Genomic DNA, 16833 nt, shown 5'->3' with positions numbered 1-16833 from the left:
TTAACTCCCAGCCATGTGTGTGTGTGTGTGTGTGTGGGGGGGATCAGGCTATGCTGTAGGGCTTCAACCTACTGGAATGACGGGGGTCTGGAGTCTCCGATGCCCCCTGTCCTCTCCACCGGTAGGGGAGGCAAGGGGGAAGGGGGGGGAGAGGGCTCCGTACAGACCTCCACCGGGGGACGAGGGGGCTCCGCAAGGGGACTGTCTGAGGATACCAGCTAGAGAAGGAGGGGGGGGGGGCAACAGAAACAAAGTCGAAAAACGGACCTATTCACACAAGCAAACGGCATGCTTGCTCACCTACCGCCAAACTAGCATGCTGTCAAAACAAACAGCAGGACCACATCAGTGAAAACAAGATCCAAGTTATTATTCTTGATAAAGAACTCAATTCTGTATTGAGCGTTGTCTGTAATCATTGACACAAGTGAGAAGTATTGAGGTTACTGCTGACCGGGTGGACAAAGTGCCATGCAACACAATCAGTAGACGAAAGGTGAGAGTCAGCATCTTACCCATGACACAACTCTCCCATTGAAACAAGGTAGTTTGGCAGCATCATCCGAAATCTCTTCCTTCACCACACTACGGACATAACACAGATCGAGAGATGAGTGATACAGACACACTAGAGACATACCACACAGACAGAGAGCGAGCGATCTCAAATATGCCATTGTTAATTTGCCCATGCTTCAGGCAGAGTGGATGTCATACGCTCACTCACTCAGACCTACAACATTATCTCAAAAACAAAAATGGATGATTTGTACATTGCTAAGTCTATAATGCAAACATTTATGAAATATGGAGCCTACTTTCCTTATTATTTCAAATAGGTACTTTTAGTATCATTGTTATTACCTTACACACTTGGTTTGTGAAACCAGACCTAAATGCCACTATCGTACAACAGCATCTCTAGACACACAAACACACTCATTCTCCCTCTTCTGGTGCTTCATTACATATTCCTTTCCCTCCTGTCTGTGGGTGCGTATTATTTGGTCTGTATGGGTTTATCCACCCATCTCTCCTTTGTTGGAATGCCCGGGTGCCTGTCCATGCCTGTCACTGTGTGAGGGAAGGCATTTTTCTGTGTATGGCCTTGTGATTATCGTCCCATGTCCTCCATCACTTGAGCTAAAGATATTATGAATAACCAGACACTGAAGAGGATTTACAGTTTATGATAAGCACATGCATTTATTAATAACAATGTGGGTTAGAGATGTCCTCGATTGTTGCTGATCACCTGTAAAGGAAGGAACATGTATTAGGAGTATGAGTTGGGAGCGCTGGTAATTGGTGTGTCACGGAAAGCTTTTGCTGTGCTTCCCGTTGTTATAACTCTTTATGTTTGTGTATTTACTGATCAAAAGTAACAATGTTTAACAATCAAAATGTTAAGGCAAAGCTGTAAAAATGTTAATGATTACCTTGTATTTCCCCGTTGATTGAAGGGGGTATCTTTTTTGCACTATTGGTTAGAGCCTGTAAGTAAGCATTTCACTGTAAAGTGAACACCTGTTGTATTCGGCGCACATGACAAAAACTTTGATTTGATCTGTTCGAGTCTAGGTTGAAGATAATCCTTTTTTTTTAGATGAAACCAAAGATGATCTATTATACTAACAAGATAGTCGAGTGACTGCTCTTACAATGAAAATACATGTCCTCAAAAGATGGAAGGCAGTGGGAGGAAGAGAAATCAGGTGGGACCATTCTAGCCAATGAGAGGGCAGATGTGTGTGAACAACAGGCACAATTCCAATATAACTATTTTTTCAGTCTGAAAATTATTTTATTCTCCTCCTGGAAAATATTTTGAGTCTTATTTTTGTGTGAAATATTTTAGAATATCGAACTAATTTCAAGCAATTCTATGTATTTTGTCATGGCTAATGCAGTGTTCCTCTGTTCATAACGCAATCAATGGGCATGTGCTCTGAACCAATGCTGGCCGTTAGACCGCACTCAAACTGTATAAAGGCCATAAGCAAACAAATAAATGCTCATCCAGAAGCGCTGCTCCTAGTGGCCGGGGACTTTAATGCAGGCAAACTTAAATCCGTTTTACCTCATTTCAACCAGTATGTCACATGTGCATATAGAGGGGGAAAAAAAAACTCTAGATCACCTTTACTCCACACAGAGACACATAAAAAGCTCTACCTGGCCCTCCATTTGGAAATCTGACCAGAATTCTATCCTCCCGATTCCTGCTTACAAGCAAAAACTGAAGCAGGAAGCACCAGTGACTCACTCAATAAGGAAGTGGTCAGATGACATGGATGCTACAGGACTGTTTTGCTAGCACAGGAATATGTTCCTGGATTCATCCAATGGCATTGAGTGTACCACCTCAGTCACTGGCTTAATCAATAAATGCATCGACGACCCCATCACCACAGTGACCGTACGTACATATCCCAACCAGAAGCCATGGATTAAAAGCAACATCCGCGTCGTGCTAAAAACTAGAGCTGTCGCTTTAAAAGGAGCAGGACACGAATACGGATGCTTATACGAAATCCCGCTGCCCCTCAGACGAACCATAAAACAGGCAAAGCATCAATACAGGATTACGATTGAATCCTACTACACCAGCAGGGCTTAAACTATTTATATATATGACAACATTTTTATTTTAACCTAATATAATAGATCTATATCTACAGTGGGGCAAAAAAGTATTTAGTCATCCACCAATTGTGCAAGTTCTCCCACTTAAAAATATGAGAGAGGCCTGTAATTTTCATCATAGGTACACTTCAACTATGACAGACAAAATGAGGGAAAAAAATCCAGAAAATCACATTGTAGGATTTTTAATGAATTTATTTGCAAATTATGGTGGAAAATAAGTATTTTATGCAACGCAGAACAAGCTAGATAACCTAGTAATACCATCAACTACATGTAGTTAACTAGTGATTATGTGAAGATTGTGAAGATTGATTGTTTATAAGTTAAGTTTAATGTTAGCTAGCAACATACCTTGGCTCCTTGCTGCTCTCGCGTAACGGGTGGTCAGCCTTCCACACAGTATCCTAATGGAATGCAATGTAATCGGCTATAGTCGTTTTCCGATTGTTATGAAAACTTGAAATCGGTCCTAATTAAATCGGCCATACCGATTAATTGGTTGACCTCTAATAGAGCTCCATTTGAATGGATTGGTCTGCCTATCCAGGTGAGAGACGCAGATTCAGTCTCAACCTTCAAGTCTTTATTGAAGACTCATCTCTTCAGTAGGTCTTATGATGGAGTGTAGTCTGGCCCAGTGGTGTGAAGGTAAACGGAAAGGCAATGGAGTGACGAACTGCTCTTGCGGTCTCTGCCTAGCCGGTTCCCCTGCCTCTAACTCTATTATAGGGGCTGAGTCACTGGCTTACTGGTGCTCTTCGTTGCCGTCCCTAGGCGGGGTGCGTCACTTGAGTGGGTTGAGTCACTGACGTGATCTTTGTGTCTGGGTTGGTGCCCCCCTCGGGTTTGTGCCGTGGGGGAGATCTTCATGGGCTATACTTGACCTTGTCTCAGGGTAGTAAGTTGATGGTTGAATATATTCCTCTAGTGGTGTGGGGGCTGTGCTTTGTCAAAGTGGGTGGGGTTATATCCTGCCTGGTTGGCCCTGTCCGGGGGTATTAATGGACGGGGCCACAGTGTCTCCCGACCCCTCCTGTCTCAGCCTCCAGTATTTATGCTGCAGTAGTTTGTGTTGGGGGGCTAGGGTCAGTGTGTTATATCTGGAGTATTTCTCCTGTCTTATCCGGTGTCCTGTGTGAATTTAAGTACGCTCTCTAATTCTCTCCCTCACTCGGAGGACCTGAGCCCTAGGACCATGCCTCAGGAGTACCTGGCCTGATGACTTCTTGCTGTCCCCAGTCCACTTAGTCGTGCTGCTGCTCCAGTTTCAACTGTTCTGCCTGCGGCTATGGAACCCTGACCTGTTCACCGGACATGCTACCTGTCCCAGACCTGCTGTTTTCGACTCTCTCCCTCTACCGCACCTGCTGTCTCTAACGCTGAATGATCGGCTATGAAAAGCCAACTGAAATTTACTCCTGAGGTGCTGACCTGTTGCATACTCTACAACAAATGATTATTATTTGACCCTGCTTTTCATCTATGAACATTTCTAACAGTACATGGCCAAGATGTTCAATCTCCACCCGGCACAGCCAGAAGAGGACTGGCCACCCCTCAGAGCCTGGTTCCTCTCTAGATTCCTGCCTTCCTAGGGAGTTTGTCCTAGCCACCATGCTTCTACATCTGCATTGCTTGGTGTTTGGGGTTTTAGGCTGGTTTCTGTAAAGCACTTTGTGACATCAGCTGAAGGGCTTTATAAATAAATGTGATTGAGTGAGTCCCGCACCTTGAAAGAGGGCGTGCTACCCTTTAGCTCAGTGTGGATGTTGCTTGTAATCCATGGCTTCTGGTTGGGGCAAGTATGTACAGTGACTGTGGGGACGACGTCCTCGAATGCACTTAGTCATGAAGCCAGTGACTGATGAGGTGTACTCCTCAATGCCATTGGAATAATCCCGGAACATATTCCAGTCTGTGCTAGCAAAACAGTCCTGTAGCTTAGCATCTGCTTCATATGACCACTTTCTTATTGACCGAGTCACTGGTGCTTCCTGTTTTAGTTTGTGCTTGTAAGCAGGAATCAGAAGGATAGAATTAAGGTCAGATTTGCCAAATGGAGGACGGGGAGAGCTTTGTACGCGTCTGTATGTGTGGAGTAAAGGTGGTCTAGAGATTTTTTCCCCTCTGGTTGTACATTTAACATGCTGATAGAAATTATGTAAAACTGATTTGAGTTTCCCTGCATTAAAGTCCCCGGCCACTAGGAGCACCACCTGGACGAGCGTTTTCCTGTTTGCTTATGGCCCTATACAGCTCATTGAGTACAAATATGCATAGGCCACCGCCCCTGGTCTTAACAGAGGCCGCTGTTCTATCCTGACGAAAAAGCTTAAAACCCGCCAGCTGTATGTTACTCATGTCGTCGTTCTGCCGACTCGGTGAATCATAAGATATTACAGTTAATGTCCCGTTGGTAGGATATACGTGCTCGTAGTTTGTCTATTTGATTATCGATTGATTGTAAATGGACTAATAGGATCGATGGTAAAGGTAGATTACCCTCTCGGCGACAGATCCTTACAAGGCACCCGGACCTGTGTCCACGATACCTCTGTTTTTTCCTCCTGTGAATGACTGGGATGAGGGCCTTGTCGGGTGTCTGGAGTAAATCCTTCCCATCCGACTTGAAGAATAATTCCTCCAGTACAGGGTGAGTAATCACTGCCCTGATATTAAGAAGCTCTTGGTCATAAGACACGGTGGCAGAAACATCTACAAGTTAAATAACGCAAAAAAAACATACAAAATAGCACAATTCGTTATTGGGTCGTAAAACAGTGGCCATCTCTTTCGGCGCCATTATAATACATTATTTATCATTATTATACAGATCGTTGAGTGCGGTCTTAGGGCTAGCATGGGTTCAGAGCACATGCCATTGATTATGTTATGAACAGAGGAACACAGCATTAGCCATGGCAAAATACATTGAACATTTCCAGCAATTCTTCAAAACAGCAAAATGTTCTTTCAGCTCAATGAAAGTGTTGAATTGCATAAAATAGCTAAATTCTCTACGCCGCCAAGATACTTTCCTAACTAATGGACTGTTAGTTTACACTTCCTCTTACAATGAACTGTGGGAAGGTCACAGTAATGAAATATTCTACCAAATCTATTAAATTTAAAATGCTGATTACTTCTACTAGCCATTATCATTCACATGATGACAGAGAAGGCACCACAGGTTCCAAAGTGGTGTGTCAAAATTCGTACGCATCTTCTGGGGCCTGGAGTTTTTCCTGAAAATCATGACCTGGTCAGGTAAAACTCAGTCCTACTCGTAAGCTTTAACAGGGTCTAATGTAACTTTCCCCCCTCACTGGACTGGACATGGTGTAGTTTTTAAAAGCATTGGGGTCATGCAGAGCCTATAGGTTACCTGCTTCCTCTCTATATGCAGCTATTAATAGGCAATATTGTTATTATATTTGTTATCATTAAAAGGCTATTTAATATAATTTAACAATGTAAGTCGTTACTCTACTCTTTAGAATTGCATTGTATTAATTTCATTTATTTTTGTTTCTAAAGTATGTCATTGAGATTATTTTTAAATTACATCTCAAAATACCACGCTGCCCCTTTAAGACAATTGCGTTCGAAATGACATCTACCTGGCTACAGCAGGCTAACCAAGACAAATGCTAATGTGTTTTTGTAGGTTTATTTTTGCAGACTCAACAGTCACCAGAATATTGATAGAATTAACTTACAATAGGTAACACTTTCGTAAAATCATGGGAGAGGGTCCCGGGCCAAGAAAGTTTCAAAACCCTTGCTCTAGAGTGTGTTAGTATTCATATTGTACAGTTACGGGCTATTATCTTCACTTGCAAATAAAACGCCTCACTCTGGTCAAGATCTGCTGTTGTCTCACTTCAAATACAACTGCATGGTCAATTTCACACTAAATGATATTGAGGTAAAGAAAAATACCATGCATAATGTTCTGCAACTTTACTGAATGGCTTTGACACATTTTTGAAGGGAATTAAGTAGGGCTGGGCGATATCTAATTTATTTGAATTCATGTTTTTGCGCAATATTCCAAAATACTCATGTTTTATTATTTTTATGAGTATTTACGGCCGCTTGTTCTTGTGTTGTATTTTTAGTCTCACATCTTTCGCTCCTTCTGTGCTGTGTGCACCGCCACATTTACACCAGATATCTATATACTGTATAAAGAGATGCACATCTCCGCCCTAACAAAGGAAGTTGTTGTCCCAAATGCGGGAAGGCAGGTGACAAGATTAGGTCCAAAATAAGCCCATAGAAACACATTGGGCTTATTTTGGACAGATTTTAGCTTGAGTGGAACCTCTCGCTTCGTATTTTCCGCTATGGTTTACACACATCAAGCCCCTCCCCCGCCAACAAAATTGAGAGATTACAATTTCCTCTCTGACAAGCAGTTTCAACTCACTATCTGCATTCAGTCCAACAGGTCATATGGACAAACACATTGAGACATTATTTTACTGTAATAGAGAATTTTTTAACAAAACCCTTATGTCTCAACTAAAATTGCGTGCAGAGCAGACGACTAAAACGGGAGTATAAATGAATATTGAATCTGGAAAATAAATGCTCAATTTGTTGTGCACGGCATTGGGGTACTGCTAGCAGCATTTTAGCCAAAGACTTATACTAGTTGTCTAGTCTTTTATAAATGTGCAATACGCATAAAAATTATATATGGAAATGGGAACTCGTTCTCTTTCTGAGAAATAAGCTGGGCCACTTGATTTCAAAATCTGAACAAAGAGGACAGCCTAAGATGCTTTTCAAACAGTTAGAGACAGACAGATTGTTGAGACCTGTGTCAATTTTCTATAGCTTAATGCCTACTACAAGAAGTGAGTCAATATTAGTGAATGTGCATTGTTTTAGTTAAATTTGTAACAAAAACGGGCATTTTCATAGACTCGAAAGCGAGATCAGTGATTAAGGCAAAAAAGAAAAGAGGGTTCGTCAAATTCGTCATTGGAACCACTCGATATGATTGGTCATATAAAAACCTTGGGACCCAAATGCATAATGAGTGCTCTCATACCCCCTTCGTGGTCTGAAGCAATGACGCTGTGACGCTGGGTACCTCTAAGTCCGGCGGCGTAAGCTGGCAACATTTAAAGGAGGAACCACTAATATGGTGGTGAGAAACGGCGCTTTTCTTAGGCTGCGTTTACACAGGCAGCCTAATTGTTTGTAAAAGACTTGATTGTTCAAAAAACAAATAATTGGGGATAAGATCAGAATAGGGACGCCTGTGTAAACGCAGCCTTAGAGACTAGAGAAAATTGTGTAGTTGTACATGGTAACAGGCAGCTAGCTACAGGACATGGTAGAGCAGACATATTGAAAGCCTACATTCTCTCCATTACGGTCTTCCCACCCATTTGTCTCATAGCCTAATGAATGTCAGCAGTCCATAAGTTAAAAGTACAGTCAGTATAGCTCGCTGTATTATCCAGGAGATAATTAGCCTGTTGTAGATGGGAGGGAATTTAACTTACCAGGGAGGCCAGCACTCAAACTAATGGCATAATAAGATTTGTCTGAGGTAGAAAATAGCTTTTCTATGTTTTTGTGTGTGTGTGTGTGTGTGTGTGTGTGTGTGTGTGTGTGTGTGTGTGTGTGTGTCAGGGTTTCCTTTAGGAAAATGTGGCGCCGGACAAATTTAACGGACCCATATGCATTGGATACGTAACCTATTAGGGCATCCACTCACGGTGTACAGCATGACAAAAATCACATATAGATTATGGTAATTTCTTAACAGAACATGCAATCCTGTAATGAAGCATTTTAAAGCAATTTGCAGAAAACCCTAAACAGCACACTTGATGAGTGGTTCCATATGGGATAAAAATGAAAATCTCTGTTAGAAACTTAGTGGGAATCTAAAGATGCAACAACTAGAATGGGTTGCTAATATGACTAGGATTGTGCCTTTGGCTTCTGGACAACAGAAGAAAGTTGATATGAAAACCAATAGAACAGGAGAGAAATTGCAAAATCGGGAACATGCTGACCAAACCAGACCTAAAATAAATGTACACTTACACTACCGTTCAAAAGCTTGGGGTCACTTAGAAACCTATAGTCCAAGAAGAATGATGGTCAAATGCATTTCCTACAATTCTTCACTTTCTTCACAGGGGAAATCCATATTTTTGAAATTAAAACAAATTTTCTTCGGTTCTGCCACAAATTATATGAACTTGAGTAAATCCATTTTTAGAATACTAGGCGTGACAAATACGTGTACATTTATCTAGGCCTACATGCCAACAGTGCCTTATGTATCATAACCATTAAAGATAAATAAAAAAATTATTTAGTCAGCCACCAATTGTGCAAGTTCTCCCACTTAAAAAGATGAGGCCTGTCATTTTCATCATAGGTACACTTCAACTATGACAGACAAAATAAGAAAAAAAATCCAGAAAATCACATTGTAGGATTTTTAATGAATTTATTTGCAAATTATGGTGGAAAATAAGTATTTGGTCATCAACAAACAAGCAAGATTTCTGGCTCTCACAGACCTGCAACTTCTTCTTTAAGAGGCTCCTCTGTCCTCCACTCATTACCTGTATTAATGGCACCTGTTTGAACTTGTTATCAGTATAAAAAACACCTGTCCACAACCTCAAACAGTCACACTCAAAACTCCACTATGGCCAAGACCAAAGACCTGTCAAAGGACACCAGAAACAAAATTGTAGACCTGCACCAGGCTGGGAAGACTGAATCTGCAATAGGTAACCAGCTTGGTTTGAAGAAATCAACTGTGGGAGCAATTATTAGGAAATGGAAGACATACAAGACCACTGATAATCTCCCTCGATCTGGGGCTCCACGCAAGATCTCACCCCGTGGGGTCAAAATGATCACAAGAACGGTGAGCAAAAATCCCAGAACCACACGGGGGGGACCTAGTGAATGACCTGCAGAGAGCTGGGACCAAAGTAACAAACACACTACTCCGCCAGGGACTCAAATCCTGCAGTGCCAGACATGTCCAGGCCAGTCTGAAGTTTGCTAGAGAGCATTTGGATGATCCAGAAGAAGATTGGGAGAATGTCATATGGTCAGATGAAACCAAAATATAACTTCTTGGTAAAACCCTCATCTCATCGTGTTTGGAGGACAAAGAATGCTGAGTTGCATCCAAAGAACATCATATCTACTGTGAAGCATGGGGGTGGAAACATCATGCGTTGGGGCTGTTTTTCTACAAAGGGACCAGGACGACTGATCTGTGTAAAGGAAAGAATGAATGGGGCCATGTATCGTGAGATTTTGAGTGAAAACCTCCTTCCATCAGCAAGGTCATTGAAGATGAAACGTGGCTGGGTCTTTCAGCATGACAATGATCCCAAACACACCGCCGGGCAATGAAGGAGTGGCTTCGTAAGAAGCATTTCAAGGTCCTGGAGTGGCCTAGCCAGTCTCCAGATCTCAACCCCATAGAAAATCTTTGGAGGGAGTTGAAAGTCTGTGTTGCCCAGCAACAGCCCCAAAACGTCACTGCACTAGAGGAGATCTGCATGGAGGAATGGGCCAAAATACCAGCAACAGTGTGTGAAAACCTTGTGAAGACTTACTTTTATTTTATTTTCTCATTTTGTCTGTCACAGTTGAAGTGTACCTATGATGAAAATTACAGGCTTCTCTCTCATCTTTTTAAGTGGGAGAACTTGCACAATTGGTGGCTGACTAAACACTTTTTTGCCCCACTGTATATAATTCAGTCAAATAAACAAACAAGTGCCATTTCAGGCTGATTTATTGAAACCATAAAGTATGTGGATACCTCTTCAAATGAGTGGATTTGGCTATTTCAGCCACACCCATTGCCGAGAGGTGTATAAAATTCGAGCACAGCCATGCAATCTCCATAGACAAACATTGGCAGGAGAATGGAATTACTGAAGAGCACAGTGACTTTCAACGTGGCACCATCATAGGATTCCACCTTTCCAACAAGTCAGCTCGTCAAATTTCTGCCCTGCTAGAGCTGCCCCGGTCAAATGTAAGTGCTGTTATTGTGAAGTGGAAACGTCTAGGGGCTCAGCCGCCACAAGGGCTCAGCCGCGAAATGGTAGGCCACACAAGCTCACAGAATGGGACTGCCGAGGGCTGAAGCACGTAAAAATAGTCTGTCCACGGTTGCAACACTCACTACTGAGTTCCAAACAGCCTCTGGAAGCAACGTCAGCACAAGAACTGTTCGTCGGGAGCTTCATGAAATGGGTTTTTATGGCCCGAGCAACCGCACAAAAGCATAAGATCAAAATACGCAATGCCAAGCGTCGGCTGGAGTGGGGTAAAACTCGTTGCCATTGAACTCTGGAGCAGTGGAAAACAGGTTCTCTGGAGTGATGATTCACGCTTCACCATCTGGCAGTCCGACAGATCAATCTAGCTTTCGCGGATGCCAAGTGAACACTATCGGCCCGAATGCATAGTGCCACCTATAAAGTTTGGTGGAGGAATAATGGTCTGGGGCTGTTTCTCATGATTTGGGCTAGGCCCCTTAGTTCCAGTGAAGGGAAATCTTAACACTACGGCATACAATTACATTCTAGACGGCGACTGCCGTTCCAATTCAGTATTACAGTATTTTTAAGTTTTTCATCATCTCTGGCATAAAAAAAAAAAAAAAAAAAAAAAGTGTACTTCCTACCTTCGACATGGACTTCTTTTTTGTTCGAAGCGCTGTCATAGTGTCGCCAAGAAAATGTATAAAAACTGTCTCAACAGCATAAATATTTGATGCAACTAGAGTAGAAAATTGGCGTATTTGGTCAATATTACTTAGCAGAGCCGTTTAAAATCAAGGTACACATATCCTGTGCTTTTAACATATTGCACTTAGGCAGACACAGTTTGGCTACATTGTAAGCGCAAAGCGGCCACAAGTTGCATATGGGGCTCAGCTAGGACTTACTTTTGTAATGGAATGAAAACATTGAACAATGTGATTTATCTAATTGACGTTGGGAAATTAGATGGCAAAAATACATAATGGCGTTAAAGGTGCACTATGCAGATGTCACTGACATTTCCTAATTGCTAAAGTCCTAATAGTTCTCCTACTTTTGTTTGTGACAAAACAAGCAAGTATACTGTAGAGAATCATTGTACCATCTAAACCGCTGTGAAATATCTTTTCCATAACCAAAAATATTGTATTTTCACCTGGTGTGCAAAACCAAAAGACACAAAAATGAGAAGTATAGAAATAGTACACATAGAAATGAGAGTTATAGAGCTGTTCTGTGAATTTGGTTAGGTTTCCCAAAAAAGATACATTTTGCAGCTTTTAAAATGCCTGTAAACAGCTTGGGGAATTTTTTTCTCACAGATTCAATCATGTTATATTGGACATAGTCACATGCCTGTGCTCATCATGGTTCTTACAGGAAAAGTGAAAAAAAGTGATAAAATGTGCCACTGGTGCATTCAGCTCAAATGATATGTAACACCCTGAGTGGACATGAAACAATGATACAAATATAACAGGACAACAAAATACATATCATTTTCTTTTGGTGCAACTAGTGCTTTCTAACTGCACTGAACCAAAAGTGTCACTGTGGATGGAAGGAAAGTGGGCAAAAACCATTCATCTTGAAGCATCTGTTGTGTGTGTGTATATATATATATATCACACACACACACACAGCTCAAAAAAATAAAGGGAACACTTAAACAACACAATGTAACTCCATGTCAATCACACTTCTGTGAAATCAAACTGTCCACTTAGGAAGCAACACTGATTGACAATAAATTTCACATGATGTTGTGCAAATGGAATAGACATCAGGTGGAAATTATAGGCATTTAGCAAGACACCACCAATAAAGGAATGGTTCTGCAGGTGGTGACCAGGCCACTTCTCAGTTCCTATGCTTCCTGGCTGGTGTTTTGGTCACTTTTGAATGCTGGCGGTGCTTTCACTCTAGTGGTAGCATGAGACGGAGTCTACAACCCACACAAGTGGCTCAGGTAGTGCAGCTCATCCAGGATGACACATCAATGCGAGCTGTGGCAAGAAGGTTTGCTGTGTCTGTCAGCGTAGTGTCCAGAGCATGGAGGCGTTACCAGGAGACAGGCCAGTACATCAGGAGACGTGGAGGAGGCCGTAGGAGGGCAACAACCCAGCAGCAGGACCGCTACCTCCGCCTTTGTGCAAGGAGGAGCAGGAGGAGCACTGCCAGAGCCCTGCAAAATGACCTCCAGCAGGCCACAAATGTGCATGTGTCTGCTCAAACGGTCAGAAACAGACTCCATGAGGGTGGTATGAGGGCCCAAAGTCCACAGGTGGGGGTTGTGCTTACAGCCCAACACCGTGCAGGACGTTTGGCATTTGCCAGAGAACACCAAGATTGGCAAATAAGCCACTGGCGCCCTGTGTTCTTCACAGATGAAAGCAGGTTCATACTGAGCACGTGACAGAGTCTGGAGACGCTGTGGAGAACGTTCTGCTGCCTGCAACATCCTCCAGCATGACCGGTTTGGCGGTGGGTCAGTCATGGTGTGGGGTGGCATTTCTTTGGGGGGCCGCACAGCCCTGCATGTGCTTGCCAGAGGTAGCCTGACTACCATTAGGTACCGAGATGAGATCCTCAGACCCCTTGTGAGACCATATGCTGGTGCGGTTGGCCCTGGGTTCCTCCTAATGCAAGACAATGCTAGACCTCATGTGGCTGGAGTGTGTCAGCAGTTCCTGCAAGAGGAAGGCATTGATGCTATGGACTGGCCCGCCCGTTCCCCAGACCCAAATCCAATTGAGCACATCTGGGACATCATGTCTCGCTCCATCCACCAACGCCACGTTGCACCACAGACTGTCCAGGAGTTGGCGGATGCTTTAGTCCAGGTCTGGGAGGAGATCCCTCAGGAAACCATCTGCCACCTCATCAGGAGCATGACCAGGTGTTGTAGGGAGGTCATACAGGCACGTGGAGGCCACACACACTACTGAGCCTCATTTTGACTTGTTTTAAGGACATTACATCAAAGTTGGATCAGCCTGTAGTGTGGTTTTCCACTTTAATTTTGAGTGGGACTCAAAATCCAGACCTCCATGGGTTGATAAATTTGATTTCCATTGATCCTTTGTGTGATTTTGTTGTCAGCACATTCAACTATGTAAAGAAAAATATTAATCAGAATATTTCATTCATTCAGATCTAGGATGTGTTATTTTAGTTCTCTTTATTTTTTTGAGCAGTATATATATATATGTGTGTGTGTGTAAAAAAAAGAAGAAAAAATGGACATCTACTTCAAAACAGACTAGTGCAAAACATTACTTATCATTGAAAATGGAAAATGACCCAATTGATCATGATACTTTTCTGATAAAAAAGTGGGGGTGAAAAAACATGCACCCTGATTTTGAACGTGGGGATGCAGCTCCTTCATCGCTCAGGCGCCTGTGTGTGTGTTTTCAATGGTTGAAGTTGCTAAATCATGGTGGTCATGCTTTAAATGGCTGGAACTGTGAATGTGTAAATCTAACCTCGGGCAGAGCAGGAAAGGCTCATTTGTTAAAGAGAATAGTCGACAGTCTGTGGCAGAGTGTTTTCTCCTGACTCTACTTAAGGGTCGAGAAGGAATGGGGTTTAGGTGAGGAGGAAGTGCAGCTGCTGTGAAGAGGGGAGAGTTCTGGCACTTAGCCCAAACACAGAGACTGCATTCCCAAATGGCACCATATTCACTATAGTGCACTACTTTTTTTGCACTACCCATAGGGCACTGGCCAAAAGTAGTGCACTATATAGGGAATAGGGTGCCATTTGTGACGTATTCAAACACAGAGGGATAGAAACACTGAAGACCCCCAGAGATGTATAGGCTACAGAACATCCTCTGTTTAAACAGTGCTGTTGAATAGGGAGTTGTGCATTTGTTTAATTTGCCTCTCACAAGAAAATATATTATTGGGACAGTAAAAAAAACATGTAGAATATCTAAATATAGGCCCATGTTCCATTAGCTGATCATGATATGCCTCCAGTCTAACTATTGGTTATTACTATATAATTAGGCCTACGTATTTAATATATGATTATACTTTCAAGGACAGAAATAAGGATTCAGGGGTGAATGAAGGAGGCTGTTGAATAGCTACATCATGTGTGAATAAAATACTTTCATTTTAGGTTCTCTCTAAAGTGCACCAACTCACTGAATCCTAACTTGTTTGGATAGCTCTTACAATCAGTTACTTTGTGTCTCACTAAGAGAGCCATACTTGTTACATTGTTGCCATAAGTTTGCAACATTATTGCAACTCAGTCATAGCCAACTAAACTCCACGATTTAAGATCGAGTTGAGCCCCCACCAGTGTGGGAAGACTGGGGTTCTAAATGCAGGCTGTTCATTGAGTGCTGAAATTCCTCGTTTTTTTACAAAAATGTCGTTTTTTTATGTCATTTCGGTGCTCCAATCCGCCAACCAGTTGTTCACGTGGAGTTGACGGCTCCTCAGTGGTGCCTTTTCAGAATGCTCATTTACATTCCGGAGGATGATGCTGGCCCTGGCATTATTAGAGACAAAAAAACGACCTTGTGCACCAAGTCAACAGTTTATCGCAGTAAAAACAACATCTCCAGCAATAGTTCCTGGTCAACTGACATGGGACAGACCTACGTTAGGAAGCAATATCTGAATAGCAGTGTGCCATTTCCTTGTCGAATAATTCAATTCATGCCTCGTGACAGAAATGACTTCTGTCCAACATCAATTAGCCTAGGCCATTTAAGACAACCCGTAGCTGGAGTAGCAAACAAGCTTCAAAGCATCATCACATTAACAACCGTCCTTACCCGAAATCCTGATCCATAGATTTGAAGAAAAATTTATAATTCGGCTTGTTCAAAACTTGTTTGAAATCCAAAAGTGTTATGTCTTCCGAAGGAATAGGGATCTTCACCAGATACGGCGTCTCCTCCTCGTCTATGTGGTAGATTATTTTGGTTTCCGCCATTTCACCAGCCTTTTTCGGTCCCTCAGAACTTTACACACCGAGTAGAACAGTACGAGTGGACGAGGTCTGACCGTAAAGTTACCCTCTCAGCAAACTATTCTACTTCTGAAATCGCGATCATTTAAATGCTTCGCTTGGTTGGTTACTTGCAGCTGTCCTTGCATACATTAATTATTCGGTCGCTTTCCAGTTTGTGTTAGATAGTTTAATTCCCTCAGGTACGCTGAAATTCGTACAGTTTCCTACAACTTTTTAGGTATGAACTGGGTAGGGAAAGAGGGGGCACAAAGCTATCCCTGCACTGCCAGTAGCCAACGCGGCGTGTGACGTTATAGGCTACATAGGCGTATCTTTACGCCCCCTACATCCCCTTCCCTGCTCGGGACATCCAACTGAAATCCCAGCAGATAGTCTAGTCGTATATAGGCCTACTCATGATAGGACTTTCACATGGTACAATAAAATTGTCTTGTACCCGATGTAAAAAAAAATATTCCATTTTATTAAAGCTTATCCAATGCTCTGATATATAAGATTTGACCCAGCCTGCTTTCACAGATGCATACAATGACAAAACAGAATGCTTTAAGACTGATTGGCATCTGTCAATTAGGTCTATCAAAGACAAATCACATTAACTCTTTGTGTAATAAGAAATATATATACTGCTCAAAAAAATAAAGGGAACACTTAAACAACACAATGTAACGCCGAGTCAATCACACTTCTGTGAAATCAAACTGTCCACTTAGGAAGCAACACCGATAGACAATACATTTCACATGCTGTTGTGCAAATGGAATAGACAACAGGTGGAAATTATAGGCAGTTAGCAAGACACCCCCAACAAAGGAGTGGTTCTGCAGGTGGTGACCAAAGACCACTTCTCAGATCCTATGCGTCCTGGCTTCTGGTACGGTCAAACTAAACAGTGCAAAAATGTGGAATGTTTCCTTACATGCCAGAATGTTGAATAATAACAATACATTTACTCTACCAGTAGTCCATTCCTTCTCAGTCATCTCCACTCAACACGCCATCAGTTTCAAACAGAAGACCTGCTTCTGCAATCTTACCGAACCCAATAAACACCTTCTTTAAATTTGCATTGTTGGATTAGGGCTGGATGACTGCAGTTGCCCCCCCCCCCCCCCCCCCCCAAAAA

At 42.4% G+C, this 16833-nt stretch overlaps 1 protein-coding gene across 3 annotated transcripts in view; it reads right to left on the bottom strand.

The window, feature by feature from the left end:
• Positions 1-16042, bottom strand: part of LOC109864412 (segment polarity protein dishevelled homolog DVL-2) — a 34058-nt gene extending 18016 nt beyond the window's left edge. For all 3 annotated transcript variants that reach the window (XR_004204249.1, XR_004204250.1, XM_020452191.2), the window contains exons 1-3: positions 15508-16042; positions 516-585; positions 73-218 (exon numbers count right to left, since the gene is read on the bottom strand). Coding sequence is in view for 1 of the 3 variants with exons in the window: in XM_020452191.2 (XP_020307780.1) it covers positions 73-218; positions 516-585; positions 15508-15668 (377 nt within the window). In the remaining 2 variants the exon portion in view is untranslated. The remainder of the gene's footprint in view (positions 1-72; positions 219-515; positions 586-15507) is intronic.
• Positions 16043-16833: the final 791 nt, after the last annotated feature.

This window comes from Oncorhynchus kisutch, linkage group LG19 (assembly GCF_002021735.2).
Source record: "Oncorhynchus kisutch isolate 150728-3 linkage group LG19, Okis_V2, whole genome shotgun sequence".
NCBI classification, from domain to species: Eukaryota; Metazoa; Chordata; class Actinopteri; order Salmoniformes; family Salmonidae; genus Oncorhynchus; species Oncorhynchus kisutch.
The sequence above is the reverse complement of the archived record's forward strand: the minus strand, read 5'-3'. Positions and strand labels throughout refer to the sequence as shown.